General features: G+C 41.2%; 2 protein-coding genes across 3 annotated transcripts in view; both read right to left on the reverse strand.

The window, feature by feature from the left end:
* Positions 1 to 19037, reverse strand: part of LOC108236130 (myosin-10) — a 56542-nt gene extending 37505 nt beyond the window's left edge. For both annotated transcript variants that reach the window (XM_017416591.3, XM_037978574.1), the window contains exons 1-3: positions 18707 to 19037; positions 16654 to 17031; positions 10217 to 10373 (exon numbers count right to left, since the gene is read on the reverse strand). In XM_017416591.3, the coding sequence (XP_017272080.1) occupies positions 10217 to 10373; positions 16654 to 16998 (502 nt within the window). In that variant the 5' untranslated portion in view covers positions 16999 to 17031; positions 18707 to 19037. The remainder of the gene's footprint in view (positions 1 to 10216; positions 10374 to 16653; positions 17032 to 18706) is intronic.
* Positions 19038 to 20712: 1675 nt separating this feature from the next.
* Positions 20713 to 23653, reverse strand: part of ddx47 (DEAD (Asp-Glu-Ala-Asp) box polypeptide 47) — a 6440-nt gene continuing 3499 nt past the window's right edge. Inside the window, exons 6-12 of the mRNA XM_017416617.3 lie at positions 23345 to 23416; positions 23064 to 23180; positions 22808 to 22954; positions 22438 to 22575; positions 22193 to 22263; positions 21976 to 22105; positions 20713 to 21091 (exon numbers count right to left, since the gene is read on the reverse strand). Of these exons, the coding sequence (XP_017272106.1) occupies positions 20897 to 21091; positions 21976 to 22105; positions 22193 to 22263; positions 22438 to 22575; positions 22808 to 22954; positions 23064 to 23180; positions 23345 to 23416 (870 nt within the window). The 3' untranslated portion in view covers positions 20713 to 20896. The remainder of the gene's footprint in view (positions 21092 to 21975; positions 22106 to 22192; positions 22264 to 22437; positions 22576 to 22807; positions 22955 to 23063; positions 23181 to 23344; positions 23417 to 23653) is intronic.

Consider the following 23653-nt stretch of genomic DNA (forward strand, 5'->3'; position numbering starts at 1 on the left):
AAACAGTTTGAGTTTTCAAGAGATTTGAGACCTAGATGGAGGCTCACCTTCCATCGGAACAATGACCCGAATGGCCCAATCAAAGTCCACACCTCAGTGCAACTGAGAAGCTCTGATATGATCGCTGCACACAAGCAGCATCCATTCAACAGTTTTGCCATGAAGAATGGACAAATGTTCTAGTGGCTAGATGCACTAAGCTCATGCGCTCTAACTGCTGCAAAAGGTGGAGACCCAAAGTATTGACTTTGGGATGGTGAATAGTGATGCATGCTCAGGTTTTCTGATTTTTTAAAATCTCATTTCTTGTTTGCTTCACAATACAATATTTTGCATATTCAAATCTGTAATTATGTTGTGTAAATTAAAAGATACTACCTCTAAATTCCTTTTAAGTGCCAGACTGCAAGGCAACAAATCAGATAAAGTGGGGTGAATACTTTTGCAGCCCACTGCAGAGGAAACTAAGTTAGTTTGGAGCCCTGACTACTGATTGTTTACAGGAAATGTTTTGTAGAAAATGTCAAAGCAGGTTCATTCAAGTTGGCACACACATAAAGAACAGTGGATTGTATCACAAGGCACAAACACATGGTGACTTCATATCAAAAGACAAAAAAAAAACAGTAATAAATATATGGCTTTGAATGTCTTGAGAAAAAACGGAGTTTAGCATGTTAAAGGTTAAAGAGAAAGTTTACGACGCCAATATTGAATTTCTTTGCACAGGTCAGCATCCCGTCACCTTGGGTTTGACTTTTCATGCTCGTGTTATAGTGAGCTGTACACTGCGGAGAGAAATCAGATGGGCTTTTGGAGTCTCCCCCTTTTTCAAGTCCCACAGAGCACATTTTTCAAATGCTTCTCATGCAGGGGTGAAATGAGAAAAGTCTGGAAGGGAAAAAAAGAGGGGGAGACAAGACAGACTGAGCACCAGAGACTGTGGGAGAGTGGCGTACAGAAACACATGTTTCACAGGCGGGGGTGCTGGACTGCTGAGGTAAACATCTCTGGGCCTATTGAAGAACTCTGAAATCTAATATTTCCACTTCTATGCATTACCTGTACTTTGCATCTACAGTCCTGCATTTATATACCAGTTAGAATCCAATTAAAAAACATAATTGTGGTTAATTAGATTGAATGGTTTTAATTGCTCAAAATTCTGAAGGTTTGGGGCAATTTGTACAAGTGCTGCAAAACAAGAAGCAGTGAACTTCCAGAAAAGATTAGATCATGGCGCACACAAGCAAACACGGGCTACGTAGAAAACAAATGAAGGACTACACAGAGAGGAAAGAGACATGGCAACACTCAGACTTAATCTGCTTTTTTGGTTCAGTAAGCACAGTGGTCGAGCCAGACAAAGTACCAGCAGTGTCAAAACAGCAGAAACATTCAGTGGTGCTCTCATTTCCCACAATAGTGAACGAGGGTGGAGTCTAATCTCCGCAGCTGATATGCTCAGACCACAACTTATTAAACTGTCTAAACACACTGATCACTGAGACTGATACGAAGAAATTTGGGAATTTGTCAAAAACATAATGTCAAGAAACAAACTACCCGTATTTCCACGCATTCATGAAACATTAGTGCAAATAACAGACTTTTAAGGCTTATTGTTGAGGTGTTTGAGTTACAATTTCAGCTTCAACAAAATCTTTAAAAAGGGGAAGGACCCAACTATGTCACTCCAAATTCAAACAGCTCTTGAGCAGCTCAGGTTTTAACTACTTGCTGCTCACTTTCAGAAACAATTACCTGTTTCAAAGGATGTGGTGACACAATAGGCATCACTATTTCTGCATAAAGCTCCTTCTACAAACGTCTTTCTCCAGAATACATTGAGGACAGCAGATGTCTTAAGCAGCAGTTCAAAACAGCAAGCTTTCTATGTGCACCGCTTTGTTTACGTCCCTACAGAAGGAGTAAAATTAGCCTTGTGCTGCTGGGTGTTGCCTTCACCCCAATGAAAGGGGAGAGAAAGCTGTCGCAGTAGATATGGCAAAAAGCATTTGGCAACGTAATCGATTGCAGATGGCAGCCGTCGGGTGGCTTGTTTGGTCCACAGTGGTTCTTTGTGATGGCTCGGTCTGCCATAATCCAACAGGATGAGGCAGTTTTCCCTGTTTGAGTATGTGAGTGTGTTATTCTGGCAACTCCAATACCACAATGCTAATCTCTGAAGCCCCACAGGAATTCCAGACTCAAAGGGGGCTCAGTCACAGGGAGTAAACCGTGTCATGACTTCATACGATAAAACTGATGAATGACGAATCTCAGTGATGAAAGGGTTACACAGTTATTAATGTTTATATATTTAGTAGCACAACTGGGTTAGAAAAGCAGCAACAAGTAGAGGTGAAACTAATAATTAAAACTGGAAAATTTCTTAAGAAATCTTGAAGGGTGTCAATGCAGCTACTGTCCAAAAATCCAACAGAGATCAACTTTTTTTTCTTTAAAACCCAATAGTAATTTGGGATTAATTTCTATAATAATCTAAGCTGACAAAATGCATAGGTTTTGTTTGGGTTTTTCCAAAGTTGTGGAGGAGTAGCGAATCAAAAATTGTGATGGAACGAAGAAATACCAACCAGAAAGTAATACAATGTTTGTGCAATGACATGTTTAACAAAACAAAACATGATACAAAATGAATCATAGTCCAAACCTTAGCACATATATTAACTTTGCACGGTTAATAAATGAACAGAAGTAAATTGTCAATAATTGCAATGAGTAACAGAGTGGATGAAGCTTTGAGCTTGCTGGAAGCCTATAGGAGTCAGAGAGAGGGAGGTGACAGCAGCAGCCAAGTAATCCTATCTGCTGTGCTGAAGAGCTATGCGTTACTCATGACAACGCTATCCAAGAACAGTGACTCCACCTTAAATCATGTCCTCAGAACGTAGATTTATAGTGGCATGGAGCGCTGCTGTGACTGATGACTGATAGCTACATATGTACTAACACATGCAAAATGTGCATGGACATAATCTGCAAACCGTTGGCTAAGCTATCCTTAATAGTTGTGACTTTTCACCTCTGTGATTTTTGATAAGACTCTAAAATGTCTAGAATTTTAAAAAGTAAGGTATTTTCATAGATTTGCTACAAAAAGATTCTTTGATAAGTGACACAACAGGTTTCCTGATCCTGATCCTGTCCAGGTGTTTTAAGAAAATTTTAACAGTGGACTGTATTCTACAATCAAAACTGATGTATCATTCCTAAAGCAGAAATATAGTTTTATATTGTGTGAACTGAACAGCTGCCTGTTTTTACAGCTCATCTGCTCATGTATATTTTATGTAATTCTATGGGAAACTGTGTTTGCAGTACAATGATGAGAGCATGGAGTTTGAACACGCTTCCTTTTTCGTCTGAAAGCTACATCCTGAATGCACGAGTACAAACAGTACTGAAAAAGTCCCCCCCCCCCGCGCGCACACACCTGTCTTGTCACTCAGACCCTGGGTGCACCCATCACCAGCCGTCCTCTGCAGCCCTCACTGCCCCAACAAACGGCCTCATTTCCCTGGGAAGAACTCTGCAGCTCCAGGCCTTCGTGTCTGCACCGAGGTCCCAGCCCCCTTCAGACTGCACAAAGCCTCTATTGTAAGGCACAATACTGGCCGCCCCCTCGGCCTTTTCCCTCCAGTCTCTCCTCTCTTTTCCCCATAAACTCTTTCCCTTCTACACCCTCTTGTTCCTGCCTTACTCCCTCATTCTCCCCTTTTTGGGCTTTTGCCTCACTTCATCTCAATCCTGAACTGCTCATTCTTCAATATCTGCCATCAGTTCCGTTTCTGTCTACAGGGGTGTTACATTTGCCCTTTTATTATGCTTGCTCAGCGCTTTCCAAATATCCCCCTAAATAATAAAGCCTTTAAGATTCATTATCCTCTCCTCCTGTCTTGCCTGCACAGTTGTGCATCTTCAATACATTTTCTGCTTTTCTGGCTTTTCTGTTGCCTCTTAAATTAAATTCTTTACTTTGTCTTTACTCTTTTTCAAAGTGACATGTTGTAATATACTGAATCTGATTGTACTGTGCCTAATTATAACTAGATTAAATTAAACTGGATTTTTTTTAGTGTATTAGATTAGATTGCATTGGATTGACTGGGTTGGATTGAACTATATTAGGATGGTTTACATTGGGTTGGACCGGATTAGGCTGGATTAGATTGTTTTAGATTAGGCTAAAATGGATTAACTGGGTTGGATTGGACTGAAAAAAACTGGATTGACTAAACTGAACTGGACCTAACTAGACTGGACTGAATTAGATTAAACTGAGGTGGATTGGACTGACTGGGTTGAATTGGATAAAGTTATAATCTGTGTTTACACCAGACTAAAAACTGATAGCGCTGCAAGTCAAAAATACATTTACATGTTACTTCTATGTTTATACACTTTGCATTAACATAGAATTTCCTTTATTTTGAAGCAGAAAACACTAACATATAATTGATGCTTTCAAATTAATGCAATATATTAAATTTCATTAAAAATGCAATACTAAAAAAGTGATCTGTGTTTTCTGTGAGACTAAATGTCAGATAGCCGTTATTCAACACAGTTCAGAAGATTTTATTTACACTAAAAATAAAAGTGCTAAAACAGAGACGGGTTTAGCCTTTTCTTTGTTCAGTTGTTTCTGGATATATTCTGTCTAGAGTGCCATCTGTGTAGCTTAAAGTTGCAGGAGGTTAAAAGAAAACTCAAAGCGACTCCAATCGTGTTTTAAAGTAAACATGAGACAAAAATCTAATCCAACTATAGAATGTGCTTTTCTTGTTTGCCAAATGCAAACAAGGCTGCCTCGCATGTAGAAACACCAAACATTCGGTGTACACTGTTATTTTGTTGAGATATACTGCTATACTGTACAGTGCAGCTGATAAATGCGGTGCAGCCTGTGGTCTTGATTTGAAAAAATATTGGCCGGCCCTCGTAGAGCTGTAAGAAGCAGCAGTTAGAAAGAACCAATTAAAAAGGCTGACAGGAAAATAAATGAATGAAAAGTGAACACTAGTGAAAGCATGCAGACACAGGGAGGCTGTCATGAACAATTTATTTTAGCCTAACGAGCTGAAAGGTGAAATAAGAGAGAACGTCAAACAAAATTAAACAGTTGAGCAGAGGGCCAACTATGGCAACCCTGAGTTAACCTGACAAAGAAAAATGATGTGAGAGTGGCGATTCTGTGCACTTGTTCCCCTGTGTTTCCTGAACAAAGGCTAAGCAGAAGAAGACAAAGCGAACCGAACAGCAACAGAGCTTCCAGCAGAGATGTGGTTTGTATTTTTCAAGTTTACTGAAAAGCAACTAAAATGCCTTGAATGATGTGGGAAACGTTCCTCTTTAGTGTCTTCCAAACCAGAACATTCTGGTTGAAATAATAAAAAAAATGTAGAAAAAGGGACTTAAAATAGAAAGTAAAGCAAACTAAGGGGTTGAAATAAGAAAGTCCAGCTGCTCCACTCACAAGAAAGCAATTATAAAACAGCCAAAGCCTAAATAGTTTGGCTTTGAAGCTTTAAATGACACACTTCGAATGGGACAGTGTCCATATCAAACAGACTGGACGGGACTGAAACAATCACACATATAAAAGCACCTGATTGCAGCTAGCCGAAACACAGTCCCTCATTAAGTGACACCTTCATTCGAGATCCCTCACAGACACACACAGGTATCCATGGTGATGCGTCCCTCCTCAGAGAAGTCCAGGGGAGGGTGATGGACTGTTCAGACAACTATGACATCTTGACTCAGCCTGCAGAATTTAACACAGCACGGTATGAAAATCTGAAACGGTGGTGACCCCATTTCCACTGCCTGTTATGAAGGGTCCGAAAGAATGAGGGGGAAATGGGGTCAGGGAAAATAATGGTGGTAAAAGAGATGTCCTATTTATCTAACAGACATCTTGTAGAGTGATAATGGGAGGGCAGGAGTCCTTTGTGAGATGGTTTATCCTCACAGTGAGGAACACCTTGTATATAAAACAAAATAGGAACAAAATTGAGGGAATGAATGATTCTTAAAAAACTATGTTATTTTATTGGATGTAACTGTATACATCCAGAAATGTGGGATGCATAAAAAAGCCCCAATTAAAGCTTTGAAAATCAGTGGCCCGTGCTCTGACCCTGCTCAGCCCAGAGGTTCAGGTCCAAGCGATGTGTGAATGGACAGCGGAGACCAGACAGTCCAAAGACCAGTGGTGACAAGAAGCCTTCAGCAGATCAGTCAGACACACAAACTTTACTGTTGTCAGGTGCCATCAAAACTCAAAAACACAACTAAAACTGACACAAAGATTATTTAAAGAATGAAACTGTATGTAAACATAAGAGCAGGAGTGACTAAAGAGAGAAACTAGTGCTCTCGGTCTAATGACAGCAATAGCCTACAGTTCATGATTTAAAGCAGTATAAACACTGATAAAATGACAGAGGCTTTAACAAAAGTCCTTCCACGTCAGATATTCAAAAACAAGAATTAGCCTCTAAACTGGGTCAAAGTCCTGTGTTTTGTGGGTCTTCATTCCGCAATTATGCTCACATGATGGCATTTTGCTTTTCTCTCCCCCCCCACATTCATTTTTGATTTTTTCTATATTTTAAAATTCCACTTTTTTATATATAGAGACAGAATACAATTCACTTGCACTTCCTTACCAGTTCATATAGTTATGCAAATACAACCTCAGATGACCAACATATGATATATTACACCATGCTTTAATTAAGAGTGTGAGTAGCAGCCAGGCGCTGCTAATTAGTGCAGGGGATTCAAAAGTAGCCTGCAGCTGCTGAAAATCGTTGTATAAAAACTTAATTTACTTAATTTAGACGCATTTTTGCCAGCTACATTTCATTTATTTACCACAACTATTTTGTAAACATTTTCCTACAAGAGTCCCTGTGTTATCCCCAACATGCATAACGATGCAAAATGTAATTTCATCACAATAAATGATGATTTTCTTTCTCCCTGAGTTTGTTTTTGACCGTTGTTTTCGATCCATGGGTGCAGCCATCTTTGAGCAAGCACCATTGTTGTAACACCACCACTGATTGGACAAGAGTTCTCATTTATCTGCCAAGGCTTCTGGTTGGTCAATATTGGGGGCGTGACACTGCATTGTTTTCCAGGCAGTGGATGACAAATGCTGGAATGTCCCAGAAAAGAGCAGACAAAAAGAGAAGAGCTGGCCCCCTCAACGCCTGGATATTGAAGGTGTCTAGAAATACCACAACATTATAGACAGGTAGTAATGATAAAACTTCTTTCAGGTTTACTGCCTCAGGAGATAAGTCCCTTGTCTCGGCTAAATGAATTCTCCATCCGATTTTCTGAAAACGCTCCCAGTCCTTCCAGAGAGCCAAAAATTCTCATAAATTGTCCTCAAATGTTGCTGATTTTGGACTCTTCAAAGCCTCCCAGCCTTGTTCCAAATAACAGGAAAATGCATTTCTGATGTTCTAAATTTTCAATTTTTTCTGGTGCAGATCCTCCTTGGTCGATTGCCTCATGCCTTTGGCACTCAGCACTAGGCTTCGCTCAGTGGATGATCAGCTCCCCAATTTTTCTAAATAACTTCCTACTCCTGAAACCTTTGAACCCCCTGTCAAAGACACTTTAATAACCTATTATCAAGTATGAGCGTCACTAGAAAAGCAAATGGTTTTGCCATTTCCTGATCTGACACAGTGCCGAGCAGTCAAGACATCCCCAATAATCTTTGAGAACCTATTGACTTTTTTCATCTTTCCCTCCCAGAAATATGAGCAATTTCAAAACTTTTTGGAGTTCATCATTCTAAGAAAAAAAATTAGAAAAAGGATTATTTACAAGTGAAAATACAATCTTCCTAAAAGTGGGCACCCCAAGGTCAGACCATGCATTGTTCAAAGTAGTTGCAAAAATACCCAAAAACTGATGTCTCGGAGACTCCACTCCTCATTTAGCATGTTGCTGGTTAAAGTTCAAAACAATCAAATGAAAAAAAAATTTAAAAAAAATAAAAAAAAACAACTGACAGACATGGTGGTAATTTAGGATTGTTTTGCAGCCACAAAACCTGGGCACTTCGCAGTTACTGAGTTGACCATGAACTCTTGTGTATAATTGACGTTTTCTTAAGTCAAATTTGAGGCCATCTGTCCAACAGGAAAAGCTCGGTCCAAAACAGGACATGCAACGGGACCCTGATCCCAACCATTGCAGCGAATCTACAACAAAAACGGCTAAAATAGAAAGTGACAGAAGAGTTGCCATGGTTCATCCAAATTATCCAATTTTAACGCTTTGGTGGGACCTAAAGAGATCTGTGCATTAATGAAGACTTTAAAATCTCGATAAACCGATGCAACGTTGTCAAGAAAAGTGGGCTGAAATTCCTCCATAATGATGTGAGAGTCCTAAAAGGTCATACTGAGAAGGATTGCTTCCAGTTCTTGCTGCTGAAGGTTAATAAAGCAGCTGCTGAATTTTTAAAACACCGAGTGTATAGGCTGGCTTAATTTATGTTTAAATAAAATGACATAGTGTAATATGCTATATGCTGTTGTTCACCTGAAGCTGTATTTACCTGTTTGGGAAGCCTGATAAGGTTCAGACTATTTTATGAAACTACATTTTAAAGGCGTATCTGGCTGTACTGGCATTTTGGACTGTCATCACTTGATCCCTGTGGTTGAGGGACTCCAGCGTCTCCATTAGGTGCTATAAGTTTAAAAAGGAAGCAGCTGCATGGCATGAAACCTCTATGTGGAGTATGTGGAGGTTAAAAACTCATTTACGTTATCACTGCAGCATATCCAGTTAATGACAACCTGAAGACAGACATTGTTAAACATGTTGTTTTTTCCCCTGAGCCTCTTCTCCACCCCCTCTCACTGTCCATCTGTTACACTTTCTATAAATTCCTGTGATGCAAGGAATCAACCCTATCAGGCGAGCCTTTCTCCACTCACACTGTATAATCTTAGAAGTCTTGCCCTCGCAACATGTTACTTTGCTGTTGGTGTGATCTCCAGATTTACTGCAATAAATGCAGAACAAACAGGGTTGAATCCAACAATGCCAAAGTGTTAAGCAAATATGCTACACATGTAATGGGAGTGACTTTGAGCTACAACCTCTACCATATCTACAACCATTTTAGCTTTATATCTGTAAAACTGGCTGAGCTATCGTCATTTCTGTGTTTCCTAAAGTCATGGCGGCCATCTGGAACCAGTTAACTCCAAAAGGTAATCAGTTGTAAATGTCAACCCAAAGATTACTTTCTGAAAGTGTCATTAAAACCTATTTAGTGGTTCCTGAAATATTTTACTAACAGATTTTGTGCGATCAGTTATCACAAAGAGTTTAATTTAGAATACCAGCTACTACCACAACAAATTTTAGGTTATAATAAAATATAGAGTTATAGTCATTTTTGCGTTCGCTAAGGTTGCTTAGCTACGGTGGCCATCTTGAATTGCTTTCTGACAGGCTAATTAAAATTTGTCCCTTGGTTCTTGAGATATTTTGCTAACACAACAAACAAACACACGTACAACAACACACATGCAAAAACATTAACGCCAAAAAGTTGGCAATAATAATAATAAATTGTCAGCATCATCAGTAAGAACTAAACTTCTATTCTAATCTGAAAACAGTTCAAAGTTTGGAGAAATATTTGCAAACTGAATCATTAATACTGCAAACAAGCTCACTACTAATCAAAAGGAAAACTTAAATCCCTGATGTTTGGAGTGTTACAGCTTGAGATGAAGAGCCTCGGGTTTCCATGCAAATAACCACATGAAACGAATGATACGGCCGGAAAACCTCCCAGATACTTAATATGTTATCTGACCCCCTTAACGACCGCAGACTTCTGAGACGTACTCGGCGGTGTCACATCTTCTAAATGACCCAGAAACTTTCACACACTTCACACACCGTCTTCACACATTAATCACTTGTTCGGTGCAGCCAAACCTCATGTTGCCAGAAAAAAAAAAAAACAGCCAAGCAGAACTTAAAACAAAAACAAACAGTCTTAGTATCCAGGTTAACCTTGGATCAGTGTAAGTAAGACAAAAAAAGCATATCCATCACTCACTGGGCGTAACCCCAGTTTTGAACCCTGAGCCATGACATTTTTATATACAATCAATCAATTAATGGGCTTTACCTTGAAGCATGCAGCGGTATGCTGATTCAGAGATGGCATAAATGTGCGGAGGCATCTCATGCCTCTTCTTCCCTCTGTACATCTCAATGATGTTCTCTGAATAGATGGGCAGGTTCTTGTAGGGGTTGATGACCACACAGAAAAGGCCAGAGTAAGTCTGCAATTTTACAGATAAAGAAACACAAGTGAAAAGTTATTTATCCAGTTCCGATGGAAGAGTTTTTATAAGTTTTCATAAGAGCTGCCAGAGGATATGGAGACAAAATATCTTCAACATCAGTGTTGTTCAGATTTAAAGGTAGCTGCACATTCCTATCTCTTAAATCAGTCCGACCAGGCTTATCATTACACACAATTTAGGAGATTACATCATTATAAAAGGCATGTAGTATAGTGATAGACACAAAACAGACTCTCAGACACATTTGAGGGAATGGTGACTAAATAAACACTAAAGCAGATCCCCCAAAGTTGCACTGAGAGCCCGTAAATCTAAAACATTGCTTCATAATGTGAGTAAAAACCAGCATGGTCTGCAAATGTTGAGTCTCCTTTCTGACTTGTGGTGTTGCATTTGGCAGTGCAATTAGCCCTGCAGTCTCTCCCCAGAGACTGTGTGCGGTCTGAAAACTTCTCAGCTATGCTGTAGGAGAAATCGACCAGGCAGCCAGGCAGCCAGGACCGGGTGAGAGGCCCTGGTGGGGCAGGGGCTTTCTTTCACGCAGCAGATGCTATACAGGAATGTGCATTCCACCTACAGATGACACAGAGCAAGGGCAGCCCGGACTGCGACCTTCCTCACTGACATTCTAGGTTTATCCTACCTTTGCGTACCTAGCACATAGCTGCAGAATTTAAAACGCATCAATGGATGCAAATATTTGGAAGTAAAAAAAGAGATATAACTGTAAGAGAGTTGGTTAGTGATACATTTGTAGTAGAATTATTATAAAAATGTGTTACAGACATATCTGTTGACCATTACACGACTTAAAAAAGAAGACAAGAACAGAGAAATTAAAACATGAAATAAGTGTAAGCTTGTCTTTTGACTGCCAACACAGGATCACTAAGCTAGAAATTTTCTCAAGATATTTTGAACTGCGCCAATGCAGCTACTGTCCAAACAACCAACATGCATCATTTTTATTTTCTAAAGCCCTGTAATGATTTCAGACTTTTATTTTGGAATAATCTAAGCTGACAAAATACCAATGTTTTGATGTCTAAACTGTGGAAGAGTAAAGAGAAGCAATGTTTGTTTTTTAAAAAATGGTAAAGCTGCTGCCGGTGGCTCTTTCCTGTCATCATGGCAACCTCACACCTGTTCTGTCACTCCCTGACAGCATTCTTCATGAGACAGAGAAGGGCGTAATTAGGCCCTAGTAATTAGGGTGTTTCAGAGGTTACACTTTGTCACACTGAAGAATCGTAAAATAACTACTTCCATAAAAAAAAATGATGCCATTGCTTTTTCCTTATTCAGATGTTCATATAGGTAATCATAGACATTATAATATTATAAATTAAAAAACTCCTTTATTCATCTGAAAGTAGGAGTATTTTGGGTTTTCTTACTTGATCTGACAAAATCTTATTGTGTACATAGAAATTTTTGCCTTTTTTATTTCAGCTACAGCAAAGGTTAAAGCACACTATTCCTATTAACACCTTTACATACACACTATCTTTGGACTGTGTCCAGCTCAGCCACTGCTTTAATAAGTTTTAAATATTTCAAAAGTCACATATTGTACAGACAACATATACAGCAGTACAGCCAATATGTAAAAATGTCAAAGCGGTGATCTCTTTAGATCAAAGCATCGAGAGGCAAGGCATGTTCTAACTACATTCAAGGCTGAGACGGTGGAGTGACTCAGCAGCCATCTGGTCACAAAGGGGCCCCAGAGAGCAAGCTGCAGCCGTTACGTAACGGCTCAGTTAGGGCCCTCAGTCAGCACCGAACAACTGATGCTGCACTGCTGATACGGAGCAAAACTGAAGGAGGTGAGGGAGAGAGGCAGACAGAAAGGAAGAGTGGAGGAATGAGCCAGCTGACGAAGCTCCCCAAGGTCCAGTTCAGTAGAAAAGGCAGAGGTGTAACAAACACGGAGTGGTGTTCTTAAACTGCTTCCATCAGAAGAGAAGGAGAGCTCAGGGAGACAGAGAGAGGCCGTGCTGAAATTCTAACTCTTCCATTTCATTTTTGAGGCTAATGAAAAATGTATTTATCCGAGTTTGATGCTGCTATAAATAGGGGCGTCTTTTCTGTTCTCTCCGTTCAGCTGTGCAGCATGGGGAACTCGGGCAGCTGGAGGGGGGCCCCAGCGACATTCGCCACCACCCTGTTTCCAGCAAGTTGAGCAGAATGCAACCAGCTCAACACCGCCTGCCAAGCGGCTACGTATGACCCGGCCCAGTCCAGGAAAGAGAAGGTGATGTTTCCACAGTGAAACCAGATCCAGGGGAGGGGATGGTGTGACCTGGTAACAGCTGAGCAACACACAGGCAACAGCAGACACAACAGCCGAGTCCATCTGCCGCCTCTGATCAGACAGCCAGCATGCTGAAGGGAACATTCTCCGCTCCAGAGGCCACAAAAAGGGCGCTCGGGCTGCCGTAGTGCCACCGATCTGTGTGGAGCACACAAGACTTTGACCATTCCCCTCAACACTCCACCAATTTCACAACAAAGCTAACAAATGTTCCTAGCAGGTACCCAAAATGTGATCAATAGTCTGAAATACACTGCATCAAGTTACTGTTGAAAACTGAACCAATTTTCGGCCTATTTTAGAACAGGAACCGTTTTTTTGTTATAATCAAAGGGACATGAAAAGTCAACGGTGTTAATGACGCACAAATGTTGTGTGGGAGTCTGAACAGCCGACAGAAATAGTTCCCCTTTGACTTAAACACATAAAAAATTGCTTTTGCGTGTTATAAAAACAAAAATTATTCTGCAGGATTAGTGACTCAGGAGGACCGGAGAAGGAAAACAGAGTGTGAGCAGAGAAATCGAGGTGATGAAGATCGGAGGCAGCATCAGAGCAGAAGTGGGCGGCACGAGACAGACAGACAGACCGACATGCAAGCAGACAGACAGACGGACAAACAGAAGGTCTTTTCGCTGTGGAAGAATGTTGAGGTTTATTGACAGCTGAGGCTTATCTAACGACACAAAGACCTGCTTGTAGCGCTGCCGGTGTGCCGTTGTCCTGCGTGTAGCTCTGCAGCTGGCCTGTGACTCACCACCTTGCAGACAGAAAGTTGTAACAAGAAGCAAGTTGCCTCCAAGGGTTTGATAAGCTTCACATCAATAAAGATGAGCAAAGAATCTGACAAGAAGCCAGCACAGCACAGACAAAAATGTTAAAACTAATGGGTGCAATAAGAATTTAAAGGGAAGGCCTTAACCAAAGCAAACTTACTGCACATTAAAGTCAAATAACTTGAACAAGTAAATATGCACAGAGCTGAAAAGGGTAGCTTCACGCTTCAACATTAAAGGGGGATTTTAGCCTTTTTGAAGTGAGGTTTTCTGGAAAAGTTATGAACAATTAACATCTTGTAGAAAGCTCTAAACCTTCATAGAGTCTCAGTCTATTGCATAAATCTTTACACCATCATCCATTTCTCAACACATGATTATTTACATGAAACCTTTCAGTTATCTGCAAGTAAAATATGAAAGCAGCAGCTAGCTGTAGCACTTCTGATGCAGCTTGGAGTACCTCTGGGAGGAATTTAATAATCATGAAATTATGAAGGACAAAGCTGTTCTGGGACAGAAAAATCTGCTTTGGAAGTGGATCTACTTGGATTGTAGTGACGAGCTAATACAGGCTTGTCTAAGCAGACCTCTAAAACAGACTGCCATCCATTTATAGATGGAGTGGTTCATGTAAATTGTAATATTTAAACATAAATAAAACCATAATTTTGCATTACATGGATATTTTAGAAGAAATATTATGATACGACTCCTGTAAGTGCCCAGGCTGCATTTGAAATTCTACAGTCAGCTGCTACTTTTCTATGTAAAACAAAAAATGATGTTTAGCAAACCTGACAACATTGTAAAGGTCTAGAAAACAGCATCTGCAGAAACTGGTATAAAATTTTTAAAAATTGGAGTTGTTTTAAAACAGCAGCAATCCACTTTGGTCTTGACTGCATTCAGACTACCCATTAGCTCGTCAGTCTGGTCAGAATAAAACTCTGTTTCTTTATTTCCAAACTGAGGTCATTTAAAGAGCTTTTTACAACAGGTTAGATGTTAATCCTTCATATCTTTTCAACAGAACCCCACTTCAAAAAAAAGGGCCAAAATATCCCTTTAATGTGCATTTTCAGAGCTTGAAAACAAAAGCACGACATAAGGTCACCAAACGTTTCAGTTCACCATTTTCTCAAATGCCAAAAAAACGCCTGTCTTTCTGCTACCCAGCTTAGAAAAAGTAGTAATAATTTTGTACAAACAGTGTTTCATGCATTTGTTTTAATATTGAAACAGATTCTGGTTCAAATCCACCAATTAATTATAGTCTGACCTACAGGGCTCCAGAGAGAACAGAATCTCCTTAATATCTAACAATAAGATGGTGCACGTCTCAACAAACCTTCAAAATAAAATGACTTCACTGGTTTCAACAACAAAAAAACAACCTTATGAAGATCGGGTTTTTTTATATATATCCATGATGATCTCAAAAGGATTCAGAAATATAGGTTTTCTCAGAAATATCAACTAAGAGCACAGCCTACGGGGGCTATTATATTATGTCTACTGTGGACGGAGCAGAGCTCTAGGGGGGTAAGTCAAATACAAAAAGTTTGGAGCGCAGGGGGGGGGGGCTTCTCTCCTAAAGTGAGCTAACAGGGGAAAAAATTTCTTCCTGATAGAAAAAGGAAACACAGCCAAGCACATGTTTTCAATTTCTCTTAGGCAAAGGGACAATTAGGAAGCACCAAAGCCAATTTGAGCCCAAAAAATAAAGTAAGAATTGTGTGTTTTTTTATGTTGCTACAGAGAAAATAAAGCGGAACAGTGAGCTGGTGAAATAAGATTCAAATTCAAGCCACATGGGAAACGGTTGAGATGTTTTCTACTATTTTAGCATTGACAAATTACAGTAATTTACTGCCCTGTTGCACTGTGATGTGATCGCTTCTTTAAGGATAAATCAATGGGGATGTTTCGTCTTGTGGACGGATCTAAGACAAACGCAACAATTTGCTCTGCAGTCCCTGAACCAGAGTCTCCCAGGTGATAACCCACATTCTATTAGTGGAAAATGTGCCGCTAAATGGGTTGAGATCACAAGAACAAGCTCCATCTCCGCTGAAAATTAGATTATGGGGGCAAAAGCAAAGTGGGGATGTAAACATTACGAACTTTGGTGGTGACAAATATGGATGTGTCACTTCTAAAGATTTAGAGGTCAGATAACACACTCTAACATGACCGTGTGGGTTGGAAAAAATTGACTGGCTACTGGAAAAAACACAAAGGCTCTGCTATATTTGGTAAATAAACACGTTACAATTACAAGGCGTGTACTGGGACTTTAAAGGGACAATTAAGCCATTTTGATGTGGGGTTCTGGAAAAGTTATCTTACCTGATGAACGACCTCGGTTTGGAGCTGACGGACTAAAGGTTCGTACCAACGTGACTAAGAGCAAAGTGGATACCTGCCATCTTAAAACAGCTGCTGCTGCTATTTGCTCTTGCAAAAAAAAAGGATTCCATGTAAATAACTTGCAATGCAAAACTGACAGCAAGGCAAAGGTTTTGGAAATGGCGTTCGCTTGAACCACTTTGAAATCTTTCGAGATTAGAGTTAGACGGCAGAAGTCCACTTTGGTCTGGGCTACATTTGAGCGAGCCATTAGCTCACCGGTTTTGTCAGACCTAAACTCTATTCCTTCAAACTCAAGGGTCATGATGACATCTTTCTAATCGAACAAGCCCCACCAGCAGGCAGACAGAACAAGCCACACAAACTGAAACACACAGTCTTTCTTGTTGGAGGAGAGCTGAACCACAAACCAGGGGAGTAGCACCAATATGTTGTCAAGATGTGCTAAGAAGAGCAGGTCTGATAATAGTTAAAATACCAAAGAGTGTGTGTCTGAGCGTGTGGTCAGCAGGCACTCGGAGGAGCAAAAACCTCAATGCCCTCACTCATCACAAAGTCTCGCATGAATATTTTAACTCACTTTAACAGAAGAGCGCAAAAGAAATACGGCTAAAAGTGGGAAATTTGCCCGTTTTCTTTTCATTTGGAAACTGGAACAGGATGGAAAATTAAATTAAACGTACAAACCCAAAAGATTTCTGAGTTTCAGGTTAGTTCTTCCCCTGTGTGAGAAGCTTAAAAGGACATAAAAAGGAATCATTTTTAAAAGGCTCCAGGTCTGAACACTCACGTAGATGAGTCCAGAGTAGTAGCGGTCCTTCAAGTTGTGCAGCACGGACGCCTCGTTCAGGCAGGTGAGCTCGGCCATGTCCTCCACCTTGCTGAACTTGGGCGGGTTCATCTTCTGGACGTCGTCCTTGTTGATCACCACCTTCTTGCTGTTCTCTGCCAGCTCCACGAGCACCTCCTCGCCGCGCTCCTCTCGGATGCTGGCCGCCTCGAAGCCGTGGCGCTCCGAGGGGACCCATACCAGCTTCTTGGCCGTCCAGTCCGCCTGCGTGGCTGGGTTGTACACAACGGCACGGTCCACAAACAGGTACCGCTCCGGGTCCTCTTGCCCACTCCGATGAGACATCTTACCTGGGATTTACCAGAGCAACGTGGCCACCTGAAACAGACATAGGGGTTATTAGTTTATACTGTTTTTAGTAGGCACAGGCATACTCAGGAAGTTTGCTGGACTTGGTCTTAACAGGTTAGGGGATTTTCCTTTTATTTTGCATTTTAGATCTTTAATTACTATAATACATACTGGAATTTAAAGCCATTTAAACCAGAATCTAACAGCTTGGCTGCTGATTTCACAGTGCAACCTCACCAAAAATAACCATAATCTGTTTTTTTTGTCTCCAAATGTGTAGTTTCTAGGTGTGTTATATCATCATGCATCTGTTATCATTTTTGGTTTCATTATGTGCCTTGGTACTATTTTTTCTAAGCATCCACATAGATTTGTTTTGAGTCTTATTAAATGTTCATTTTGTATTAGATTTTTCTTGTCATTTTTGTCATCTTTTTGAAACTCACTGGGTTTGTTGCTCTATATATAACCAGCATCTCTATGGCTGTTAGGCTTTGTTTTTTGTTCTCCTTTGGTAAAAAAAGTAAATTATCAGAATGTATATGGACAAGATAAATTGTAGGTTCTCAGCAGGCGCCTGAGATCATCATCCACAAAATAAAACTACAGACTGATATGTTTAAATGTCTTTTTGAGACAATAATCGAGCTGCAAATAGAGGATTTACTCTTGAAGTCTCACAATGGAAGGAATCATTTCTCAAATATCCAAAGAAACAATATTTTAAGTCTACATATTTTGTGTTTTTGATGAGTTTCCATTGATATGAGATCTGTTGGGAGCTTCTGTATAATCTTTGGGTCTTGTTTTCAAATGCTGGATCTGTCATTGGGGTCACTTTGCATTGCTCAATGATTACTCTGTATCTTATTTTGTCAGTGGTAATTCCCCCTCTGATATTTAGTCTCCTTTAGGTCATTCTGTCCTTTTATTCTTCCTCTTTTGGGGCAGTTTGCTGCTTTCTGTCTCTTTCCAGGGACAAACAACAACAACAACAACAACAACAGCACCCTGACTTCCTGAGCTCCTGAGGTTAATCTGAGGTAAATCTCCTTCCCGAACAGCCTCATCATTGTGTGTGATTAAAACAACAGCAAACACAGAGGACACACAGCCAGCTCGTGTAGAAGAAGTAAAAGCAGGACTTTTTTTTTGGTAAAGGTGTCATCCATACAGTGAACTGGTCTGTGTGGTGATAATGCGCATACTGCGTAGGCCAGTAGCGGAGTCGTGAACGACACAGACACTCATTATATTACCCGAACACCTCAGTTAGCCTCGAAATGTTTGCCCCCCTCACCTCGAACAGCACTTACAGTTACTGCTCATATCTACAGCAATAAACCTGCGCAGGTGCTGCGGCTAATGACAGGAATGCGCCATTAAACGGTGAATGAAGGCGAAAAGGTGCTGGAAATATGAAAAGTAAACGACCGTTAGTTTAAACTGTTTAAAGCTAGCTAACCTGTCGGCAAGCAAACCCTCCCTCCTGCTTTTAGTCACTTCATTAACACTTACTCGAGTAAAAACATACCAGTTGTGTCAACCACAGGTTATATTACTCCAAAAAGGTCGGTTCTGAAGTCGCGTTAAAACAAAGTCCGACATATTAACTTTAACAGACCCCCTCTCTCTCTCTCTCAGACTGGTGCGTTCACGGTCCGCTCCATCATTCCTAACAATAAATTAGAGACAAACTTACCTGGCGCTGTCGTCAGTGAATCAGCCAGCGAGTCGGAACCTTGAGCACCGCGCTTCCTCCCGACGTCCTCCCCCCGTTAAGGCGAGCCTGTCTGCAACTAGCTGCTACCCAGCGCTGGGATGCAGGCATGTGTTTTCGTGCTCGGCGCGCCGCTCCGCATGCACACAGTGCTGCCCCCTCTGAGAGTGGGGGACTGCTCCCAAAGCCAGCGGACCTGACCACTGCTGCTCCCGCCTACGATGGACGGAGCGCAGCTAGATCTACGCGACGCAGATCGGCACCCCACGGCCCGAGCACCGCCTCTGCCGCACGAAACTGAGGACCGACTGCGCCGAGGCGCGACAAAGTGTCTTGTGCCACATAAAAAGAGGAATAATATACACGTATTGTCAGGACAGCGCTGCTATAGACGCCTCACGTGAATCTATCACAAATATGTCTATGCTTTGCGCACGCCCACTGCGCAGCCTAAAAACAATTGGGCTCTCAGTTTGCGGTCTCTTCTCTCCCCTCATCCATCATTGGCTGTAAAAAAAAAAACAACACATCAATTTGTTACAAACTAATAACATTCATTAAAAAAAGAACTAAATACAGCTACTCATTTGCTAGAGAATATACCTGGCACCGGTTGTGATGATATCCCCTCATGTTCATGTACCACAAATGGTGCACAACATGCCCGTAGGTAGGCACAAGCTGGGGAACAGAGGGTGTGACATTTCCGGGTAACCTGTGACGTTAACCTTTGACCCCATGACCTTGAAATCAATAGGGATCACCCTTGACCCATGATGTGTCCAGCTGTGCAGTTTGGCATTCCTACATCACACGGTTGCAGAGTTGGAGCACGGACAAGGCTTTCACAAAGGGGTAACCTGTGACGTTAACCTTTGACCCTGTGACCTTGAAATCAATAGGGATCACCCTTGACCCATGATGTGTCCAGCTGTGCAGTTTGGCATTCCTACATCACACGGTTGCAGAGTTGGAGCACGGACAAGGCTTTCACAAAGGGGTAACCTGTGACGTTAACCTTTGACCCCGTGACCTTGAAATCAATAGGGATCACCCTTGACCCATGATGTGTCCAGCTGTGCAGTTTGGCATTCCTACATCACACGGTTGCAGAGTTGGAGCACGGACAAGGCTTTCACAAAGGGGTAACCTGTGACGTTAACATTTGACCCCGTGACCTTGAAATCAACAGGGATCATCCTCGTTCAGCTATTCAGTTCAACATTCCGACGTTACACGGTTGCAGAGTTACAACTCGGACAAGAAATTGTCCATAGATTGTGCGTCTTGTCTTATAACGGTTGTATAAAAAAATTGTATACGAAAAGCAAAAGATCAAAAGGAATGTTACGCTGCTGCTGCCAGTGCTTCATTACTGTCACCATGGTAACCACACATCTGTCTGTCACTCCTAATAAGGCAGGCAGACGTATATATACAGAGCAGAAATTAAAAGCCTACCATCTGTAAACCTGGCTGAACTAGTCATTTTTGTGTTTTCTAAGGTGAGTTAGGTGTGGCAGCCATCTTAATCAGGGCTGACTCTGAAAGTTAACGGGTTGTAGACGTACATCCTGTGATTATTTCCTGAAAGTTTCCCTTCAAGTGGCTCATGATGAGCCATTTTGAAATGGCACAACCAGAAACTGTAGCAGAAACCTCTGATAGAGCCACAATCTGTTTGGTATTTTCTCTACAAGTTTGTCCAAACTTTAATAAGAGTAGCTGATTAAAAACATGTGACGAAAACAAAACAAAAATAAAAATAATGGGCAAATAGTAAAAATGGTGATTCAGTGCTTATGTACTGGCACCCTCAACAGCAGTAAAGCGCTAAAAAAATAATTGGTGTCATTTTTTCCTTACTCAGAGGGTCATATGTTTAATGACAGCCTTTCCCGTGTTATAAACTGACATTTTCCCTCTTTCTGTCTGAAGGCTGAGGCATTTTAAACTCAACAAAAACCCCATAATATGAATCAGCAAGCTTTAGGTTTTACAATGAAGTTTTATTACAAATGGAAAAAAGAGTGGTACACAAGTAAAGAAAGCAATGTTCTGGAATTAAATTAACTTCTGAGCTGAACGGTGGAAAACAGGCAAGTTTTACATCAAAAACAAGACAAGGCATTGTGTCTTGTGGTTATGTACATTTTATTACTGGCGGATGCTTCAGCGCCCTCCTCTCCACGCTCCTCCACCCATCTTCTTCCCGCCTCCTCTTCCTCCTCCTCCTCCTCGTCCTCCTCCTCTTCCTCCTGGTCCTCCTTTCACCTTCTTCCTCACTCCGCTCGCTTGTTCTGTGTCATCCTCATCTTCGTCTCCGCCTTTGGGTCTTTTCCTTTTGTCTCCATGCTCCTTCATTTCCTGAGAAACAGATCATTTCCACATTTAGGATTTAGATCTCAATGTGTCTGTTTGCCTGTCTGTTAACAAAATATCTCGAGAACCTCTGGACGGACTTTCATGAAACTTTCCAAAAGTAATAAACTGATGCACATCTACAGCTCATTAACTTTTCGAGTCAACCTGATTCAAGATGGCTGCCACAGCTAACTGCTTTTAGGGAACACAAAAATGGCTGCACCTCAATCAATTTTACAGATATTGAGCTCAAGTTTGGTGTGGTAGTAGCTGAGAGTCATTTCAAACTCATACTTCAAGTTGTATCAAATCGTGTGAGATCTTGCAATATTGGGTTCGATCGCACATAACGATATTTTCAACATTTTACGAAAATGGCAATAATTAATTCACTTTTCAAGATAAGTTGATCTTTGTTTAAAACATTAAGGGTGACGGGCGGTATGAATTGATCTAAGGAATGCTAGGCCTTTAATTTATTGATTGCAATTCATTTTAGCAAATAAAAGTATGATTAATTTACCTTTTTAAGCAAGACTTCAACTAACTTAAACTGTTTTTGTGCCACTTAAAAATATTTATACATTTGAACTTATCCAATACAAAAAGTTAATTAATTTAACATTTTAACCATCAGCTATTAAATATTTTTTCATCAAATTTCTCTTACTTTTGCCTAGTTTCACAATTTTTTAAATCATGAACCGCTTGAGAGATGCCGACCAGAAGGGCTAATCGTTATTATAGCAGAGCTTTAAGGTCTGTTATTTTGTTTTGTCAGGACAAAACAGGTTTTCACATCCTGTTTTTACAATTAAAACACATTTTTTATTTTTTGTCTTTTTTTAAAAAACAGCGAAAAGAAGAACACGGTAAACGGGACTCACCAGCCTGGCGAACCTCTGCGCCTCGCTCACCCTCTCCACCAGCATCATCACTTCCTCCTCCTGAGTGGGAAAAGCAGGAAGCTTCTTCCCAATTAGGCTTTCGATTCGCTGGAAAAGCTCCACGTCGTACCTGAAGTTGGAGAGAAGTGTCACGTCACCGCAGACACGGAGACTAAAGGACGACGAAAGGATGGCGGCGTGGAAACATTTTTCTTACTGCGTAACGAAAGTTATGGATTTCCCCGAGCGGCCCGCTCTGGCTGTCCGTCCGACTCTGTGGATGTAGTCCTAGGAGGACAGACGCATAAATTAATTTACTTAAAACAGATCGTTGACACAACCTGTCCAGGCTGTCCTTCCTGTCTCACACAGTGATGGACAGAGATAGACACCAGCTCCCCGCGACCCGGAAAGGAGAAGCGGGTAAAGAAATTAGACGGGTGGACATCTGTGGCACGGTACCTTCGAATGAGTGGGGATGTCGTAGTTGATGACGCAGTCGACGTGGGGAATGTCCAGTCCTCTTGACGCCACATCGGTCGCCAGCAGCACGGAGCGAGACTTGGACTTGAACTTGTTAAGAGCTCCGAGACGTTTGTTCTGACCAACGGGATGGAAGGAGGGGCAGACTGTGAATACTTACTGTTTAATAACTAACTAGGCTTTTTACTAAATAAATAAAATAAACGAAAAAGGAAGTATTTTAGCACCAAATGCGGTCTGAATGTATCACTAGCTGAAGCTACAAAGGAATCATCATCAGCAACATTTTAGCTGTTTGAGCAAAACCCGCAGCTGAGAAACAAAGAATATGCCCGACGTCAGCCTGTACCTGACTCATCTGTCCATGAAGAGGGATGGCGGTGATGCCGAGGTTCCTCAACATCAGCGCCACCCGCTGGGCGTTATTGCACGTGCTGCAGAAAATGATGAAGGAGTTGCCGGCCAACTCGTTCAGGATGGACACCAGGTAACAGTCCTGCACCAAAAAAAAAAAAAAAAAAAACAGATTCAAAACACAGTTTCAAACTCAACCAGACTGATAAATAAAATAAAAGATGGAGAGCAGAGGATCTGCAGCACTCTACCTTGTATTTAGATGGTATAAAGATGTAGTACTGCTGCAGCTTGTCTACTGTGGAGTATTTTGTGGATACTGCACACTTCACAGGATCCTTCAGAGCTGCTCTTTCTAGTTTCTGGACCTGTTAAACCAACGGAGGAACGTTAGTGCTGGAAAACCCAACAGCTGACTGGGTTTGCCCATAACGTCTATGGTTGGCGTTATAATCCGCAGGGCTAGAAACGCTGAGGCCGCACGCCGCTGTCATCACATCTGAATTAAAAGTCCTGAAAATGGTCCACCTACTTTTTTGGTCATGGTGGCAGAGAACAGGAAGGTCCGTCTGTCTCTTGGAATCACCTTCAAGATTTTATCCACCTGGAAAAATGTGCACATGAATAGATTCTCAGAGGAAAAACAGATCCTCAGAAGTGCCTCTTTATAAAACACAGGGGGGACATCAGTGGAGTGCCACTACCGTAGTACAAGTCTGCTAAATAAACTATTCATATAACTCTAGTTTAAAAAAAGGGCAGAAGATATTGATTTAAAATGAATATAGCAACACAAATATACAATCGCAGGATAAATAAAGCCAGCCCCCAGCCCCCCCCC

The sequence above is a fragment of the Kryptolebias marmoratus genome, linkage group LG12, assembly GCF_001649575.2.
Source record: "Kryptolebias marmoratus isolate JLee-2015 linkage group LG12, ASM164957v2, whole genome shotgun sequence".
NCBI lineage: Eukaryota > Metazoa > Chordata > Actinopteri > Cyprinodontiformes > Rivulidae > Kryptolebias > Kryptolebias marmoratus.